Source organism: Passer domesticus, chromosome 6, assembly GCF_036417665.1.
Source record: "Passer domesticus isolate bPasDom1 chromosome 6, bPasDom1.hap1, whole genome shotgun sequence".
Lineage (NCBI taxonomy): Eukaryota > Metazoa > Chordata > Aves > Passeriformes > Passeridae > Passer > Passer domesticus.
The window spans coordinates 3,897,083-3,903,466 of record NC_087479.1 but is presented as its reverse complement, the minus strand read 5'-3'; the positions used below and the strand labels follow the sequence as shown (position 1 = coordinate 3,903,466).

At 52.3% G+C, this 6,384-nt stretch overlaps 1 protein-coding gene across 3 annotated transcripts; it reads right to left on the bottom strand.

Moving 5' to 3' along the window:
- Nucleotides 1–2,516: 2,516 nt before the first annotated feature.
- Nucleotides 2,517–6,297, bottom strand: ZBTB25 (zinc finger and BTB domain containing 25). 3 transcript variants are annotated; one of them, XM_064422893.1, is made up of 3 exons: nt 6,144–6,297; nt 5,311–5,490; nt 2,517–4,166 (listed from the first exon to the last, which is right to left on the bottom strand). In XM_064422893.1, exons 2-3 carry the CDS (start codon nt 5,481–5,483, stop codon nt 3,029–3,031), a joined length of 1,311 nt encoding a protein of 436 aa, XP_064278963.1. In that variant the 5' UTR covers nt 5,484–5,490; nt 6,144–6,297; the 3' UTR covers nt 2,517–3,028. The 3 variants fall into 3 exon arrangements, with proteins under 3 accessions (XP_064278963.1, XP_064278964.1, XP_064278965.1); XM_064422894.1 differs by lacking the exon at nt 6,144–6,297 and adding an exon at nt 5,568–6,080; XM_064422895.1 differs by lacking the exon at nt 6,144–6,297 and adding an exon at nt 5,962–6,074.
- Nucleotides 6,298–6,384: the final 87 nt, after the last annotated feature.

Genomic DNA, 6,384 nt, shown 5'->3' with positions numbered 1-6,384 from the left:
ACATACAGTAATAAAACTTCTCATGATTTATCCAGGAGCAGCTGCTGCCCTTGCTTAGCAAATGTAACTGCCCTGTAAAATTATTTTCTATTCATAAGACTTGGAGAGAATGATGTTTTTATGTTAACATAACTCGGAGCTGATGACTTCTGTCTCCAGCTTTTCCTGCTGCTTTAATTATAACAGTGCTTTAACACTTGCAGTAGAAAACTGCTGAAAATGCATTTCTTGTATTGCAAATGATGGGAAAAAAAAAAAAGCCTTTGGCAGACATTTGATGTCACAGATGTTCAGTCCCACAAAGGTTAACCAAAGTACACCTTTAAAAGGGGGTGTGAGGATAACAGAAAACAATCCTCTACAGTTGTATCTTTTCAAGGATGCCCGGGAACACAGCCCTGGTTTGTGTCTCATTTCAGCTTTGCTGGTGTGTTTGCAGGCAGTGCCGTGGAGTCACTCCTACAGCACACACAGCTGGGGGATGTTTGGCTCTTTTACCCAAGATCATGGCTTTTACAAAAGCTCCCTATTTAATGGGCAGGAAGAGAGCAAAACAGTCCAGCCCACGCACCTGAGGATGAGCAGGGTGTCCCAGAGATGCCTTGGGCACTGCTGCTTGCTGTCCCTGCTGCTGTCCCCAGCACTGACCTCTATTTCCACCACCCTGCTACCTCTGCAGAGACAGCAAGAGCCCTTTGACTTTCCACACCAATTACTTCAGGCAAGTTAGGCACCTATTTGACAATCTGAGGTGCTTACCTACTGGCTGAATAGCTGATATTCAGTCCCTCTACAGCTCATTTCACAGCTCTAGCCACCCCAGCAAACGCTTCTCTCTGTTTTTAAATTAAATGTAGGAAGCCGAGGGAAGCAAGCAGCACCCAGAGAAGCCAGCCCACTCGGTAAAGTGTCACAGACAAATAAGGAATGACCATAAAATACCTCTTCTTTTTTCTCTTTTTTTTACCCATCATGTAGAAATGGAGGTCAGTGGAAGCCGGAGGGCATTTGCCCAGTTATGAGCAGCCTGTGCTGGATGCGATTTAGCTGATGCTATTAGGCTGGGAGAGAAGCAGGCGGCTTTCTTCTAGGAATGCTCTGTGTGAATGGCTCCGTGCTCAGATGCAGCATTCACAGGCCTAGGTGTTGGCTGGGTTCTGTTTGTTTGCTTGTTTTAAGGAACGGCTTTTTAAACAGAGTTCAACTGTGTTCACACCAGAGCAGCTTTAATGGGCACAAGCAGCAAAAGCAGCACTGGGGCTTGCAGGGAAGCACGCTCCAAACCACAGCCTGCATTTTGCAACATCATCTCGGCAGGCTCGGGGACTGGTTGCTCTGCCCCTTTGTCTTGAAACACAATTTGGCAGCTCTCAGTGGCCAATCCTGCCCCTGGAGTGAGCAGCTCCCTGCGCAGGAGAAGCAGCAACCGCCCCTACAAAGACCTCAGATGGTCTTTTAATATGGCAGTGATTTAATTGCAGCTCTTGCTCCAGGACAATATCAAAGACAGCTCAAGAGCCCCGACTACAAAGAGCTTTGGAGCAGGCGTTCTGGCAGCAAACTGTTCTCACACCATTGCTCAGGCTCCCCCTTTCCAAAGGGAATGACTCGGCTGCACCAGGACTGGCAGGAAGCTTCCAGCTTCTCAAAAACTGGGTAAAGAGATTACGGGAGCAGCTCACGAGGCTTTTGCTCCGAGCTGCAGAAGCGATCTCTGCTCTCTAAGAATTTGGTGTGTCTCCTCAGGGCCTTCTGAGTAGCAGCATCTCTGAGGGGTGGCTGCAGCCCATCTGGTGGGAAGCCTGGGATGAAAACTAGAGAGGGACAAACTATGAATTCAAGAGGCGTGTGTATAATTTTAACCCCTCCTTGGATATTACCCTTCAGATAACAAGTAATGATAAATGAAAAGCTGGATGGGGCTTTGAGCAACCTAATGGAAGGTGGCCCTGCCTGTGGTAAGGGGATTGCAACTAGATCATTAATATTCCTTCCAGCCCAAACCATTCCATGACTATATGATAGGCAAAGAACTTGCATGTTATCATCTCACACTGGCTCTGCAAACAGAGAAAAAAATAACACGCTGTGTATTTGCTCTGAGCAAATATACAGATTGTAATATTAAAAAATGTGTTTACTCCAAGCTGTTTATAAAGTCAGAAATCATCTTCACTCAGAAAAATGCCACGTGTGTGGCATCTAATCCTGTAAAGACTTAAGTAGGGTATGTGTCCTCTCAAAGAAGAGAAAATTTTGCAGCTTTCTTCCCTCCTGTAGAGAAGACAGTCCAAAAATGAAACATGGTCCTAGAGGGGCATCAAAATCTGTCCTTGCTTATGCAGTAGTGGTGAATGAGGGAGGAGTAGGAAGGAGGAAAAACACATGCAAATCCCTAGAGTTTAAAAGTAAATTTAGAAGACAGATGAGGACTCCAGGGCTTGTCAAAATGAAGGTTGCCACCCCTACATCAACACTGCCAATTCCCTTGAAAAGAGCAGCCTTATGGCTCCTGCAAATATTTATGTAGAGATTTATTAACTGCAGTTACATGAACAACATGAACTTCAGGATTCATCTCCTTGAGATATTTATTTTCATTAAAAACAAACTGTTTGGGAAACACAATAAGTATTTCCCTCTACACTTCCATCCATCTGGTTTCAGAAGAGCAATTCTACGGGATACAAACAGTCCTAGGCACCACACAGAGCACTAGACAATGTTTAAACCTCACACCCAGCAATACAGCCTTTACTCCAGTACAGCAGAGTAGGAATAAGTTCACATTCAGGAAAAACATAACTGAGTTACACGGAGGCTTCCAAGAAGGACTTAGATGGGAATTAACTCGAGTTTAAAAGTTAGAGAAGTAAAAAAAGCAAGGACACAAGTCAAAGTACACAGTCCTTCACGGTTATCTCAGTGGTGAGGGGAATGGTGGCTCAAGAAAATCAGCTGCACAGAGCAGCCACTCCCTAGGTGGAGAATGCCAAAACATCCAGTTTCAGCATCTGAAGGGGGAGAATTACTCTACCAGGATCGTATCGACGCTTTCTTGGATGAGATCTGACTCCAGAATACATTCATCTAAGTGGTCTTGGGACAAGCTGGAGCTCTTACCCACACTCTCGCTGTCACAGTAAGGGTGAAACCTGGGGGTGGCGGGGCTCTCCAGCTGCTGGCAGCGGCCGTACCTGTGCTGCTTCCCTCTGTGCGTGTACATGTGCTCCAGCAGCTGGCTCTTCCGGAAAAACGCGCGGCCGCAGACGGTGCAGCTGATCTTCCTCTTCCTTGAGAAAGAAAAGTTACAGTTCAACTCCACCGGTTCGTGGTCCTTGGAGATGAGGGAGAGCTGCCCGATCTGCAGAGGCTCCAGGTCGCTGCAGCTCGGGTGCTCCAGCTGATGCTCATCCTCCTTGAGGAGGAAGGCCCCGAGGCGATGGCCGTCCCCCGGCTCCCTGTCCTCAGCCAGAGGCTGCACCTCGCCCAGGTCGCTGCTCTCCAGGATGGAGGCCGGGACGCCGAAGGGCAGCGAGCCCGAGACGTGGGTGTGCAGGTGCTGCCGCAGCCCGTCGCGCGAGTCGAAGCGCTCCCCGCAGTAGTGGCACAAGTGCACCTTGAGGCCGCCCTTGGCGAGGACGGGGCTCGCTACCCCCGGAGAAGGAGGGGTGCAGCTCTGGGACACCACGGGCTCCGAGTCGCACCTCTCCTGCTTGATGGAAACCGAGAGCTTGGGGCGCTCCTCCGCCGGCTTGGCCAGCGCGGCGGGCTGGGCCGCGGGGCGAGCGGCCTGCTGCTCCAGGGGGACGTCGTCCAGGCCGATGGCCAGGGACAGCTGCAGCTGGGGGTGATCGCCCTGGGCCGCGGCCCTGCCGCCCGCCTTGGGCAGGCTCTCCTTCGCTCCCAGGCGCTCCTTCGCCAGCTTGTGCGCCGTGGAGATCTGGATCCCGTACAGGTTGGAGGACTGGACCGGCTCTGGGGAGAAGGCCTGGTTCATCTCGATGGCGATGTGGGAGAGGTGGTCGGCGTGCAGAAAGCGGATGCCCTCCTCCAGCCGGCTCTGGCTGACGGTCTGCTTTGGCCCCTTCCCAGTGTACATTATATGTAACAAGTAACTAAATATGTCGGGCTGGATGTCTGTAGGCTGAATTTTTATGCACTCGCTGAAATAAAACAGATGATTAAGTACACAGAGGGATCCAAATCCCGATCCATTACCTGCCCATTTGCTGTGAGAGCACTTTTACAAGCAGCACTCCCTGCCAAGCCCTGCAGAAGTGCAGAAGCTTTGTTTGCAAAGCCAAGTGCCTGAGTCTGCGTTTATCCCCGTGATTCTGAAGACCACGTGCACAACTGCGGCTGAGGCTGGTGACCAGCCCTGGCCACCCCATCCCTCCCGTGCACAGCCAGCTGCAGCCACACAGCACTGCAGCGATGCCATGCAAGCTGTGCATCACCAGTGTGTGCCACTCCATCTATCTGAGCAACAAGTTCAGCTGCCAGGACTGTGTAATCTTTATGAGTATTGCACTTAAGTGTCAGCAAACAACATCCACAGGGAAGGGCAGTTAACTCATCTCACTTCCAGCCAAGGGGCAATGCAGCTGATCCTAAAGATTATCTTGCAGAGGTTCTGCAGGCCACGACCCTCAGAAAGGAAGGGGAATGAAGAAGGTTTAATCCATCACAAGCAGTCAGCCCCGGGTCAGAGGCCAGACCTTGGCACTGCTCTTGTTATACCTGCAGAACCACTCCTGACCTGGCCAGGTGAAGCATGTGAACAACAGCTTGAAATGAATTGATGATCTCAGTCTCAGCCCTTATCTCCAAGAGTCTGAAGCACAGAACTGTGATAAGGCCACAGCTTCTTGATTGTTTCAAGCCTGTGGATCCTGCCAGAAATGACAGTCTCACCCAGCAAGTTTGACAACAACCTAAGGCAAAGTACTGGACATATTTCACATGGGCAGGAGTACCAGGATATCCCTGGATTAAAAATCTGCAAGGCTCTCACTGCAGGAAGATGGTGGTATTTACATGCTTTATTTATCTGGTCACACAAATGTCTCATCGCCAAAATGCAGGGTCTGATGTTGCCATATGCTGACTAAGAAAGTGGTTTTAAAGGGCAGTGCTTTCTGGACTGGGATTGTTTAGAGAGCCAAGGCTTGTGCTGGGTTAGGAAAATAATCTCAGACCACCTAACATCCCCATTTATGCTCTCTTAGACTTTTATACCTTTAGAAAGAAGAAAAAGCAGGATGCTGAGAGTGGCAAAAGGATAGGAGGAGAGCTGTGTGTTCTTACCTCGTCTGATGAATAAATATCATCTTAAAATAGTTTGAAAAAGCAGCGAGCACCGCTCTGTGGGCTTTGAAGTAAACATCTCCAATGGCAACTGTGCAGTCACACAGAAAGCCAAACTCCCGCTGCATGTTCAGCTGCTGGAGGAGGAGGACGCTGTGGCCGGTGGTATCCATGCTGTGCCTGGGAGCAAGGGAACAAGATGTTCATCCCATTGAGAAATCGGAGGGCTCCCAAAGGTTCCAGTGTTGACTTCTCACCACCGAAACGAGATGGATGCCTGGCATGGAGCCTCTTCCCTCCTCCAGACAGTCCCTGCACCCCAATTTAACAGCTTCTCCTTTGAGCCGCTGGCGCTCAAACCCACCACCAAGGAGCTCAAGACCTCTCGGGGACTTTCCCATCTGCCAGCTACACTCAGAGATGCTTCTCCCGCGGATTAACCACGCTCCGTGGGGTGCCAGCGCTAACTTTAAGCCCGGCAGGCGCTCTCCCCGCGATCTGGCGGCGCTGCCCGCTGCCGCGGAGCCGCGGCGGGGGCCGAGCCCGGCGGCCGCGGCACAGAGCAGCCCTGTGCGCCCAACAAAGCCCGCTTTGTGCGGGCCGCGCCCCGCCCCGCCAGCGGCCCCTGCGCAAATAAGCGCTGATATTTGCCATTGTTTCCGCAGAAAATTGTTGTGTGGGGGAGAGAGAGAGAAAAAGAGAGAAAGAGAGAGAGACGATGCCCATCGGGAGGCGGCGGGCGCGGGACCAGCGCCTTCCCTCCTTCCTTCCTTCCCTCCCTCCCTCCCTCCCCGGCGGCCCCGCGGCTCGCCCGCGCCCGCGCAGCCGCTTACCCGCGCGGAAGCGCCGCCGCCGCCCGCCCCCGCTGCCCGCCCGGCGGATGGGGTGGGCGCTGCCCCCCCGCGCTTCCTGCCGGGCGGGCTGGGCCCCGCCGGGCCGGGCAGGGATGGGCAGGGATGGGCTTCTCCCGGGGAGCGCCGGCGCGGCCCCTGCGCCGCCCGCGCTGCTCGCCCGCGGCTCCTGTGCCAGGGAGGGAAGGAGCGTGTGGTATTTTGGGTTGTTTTTTTTTTTTTT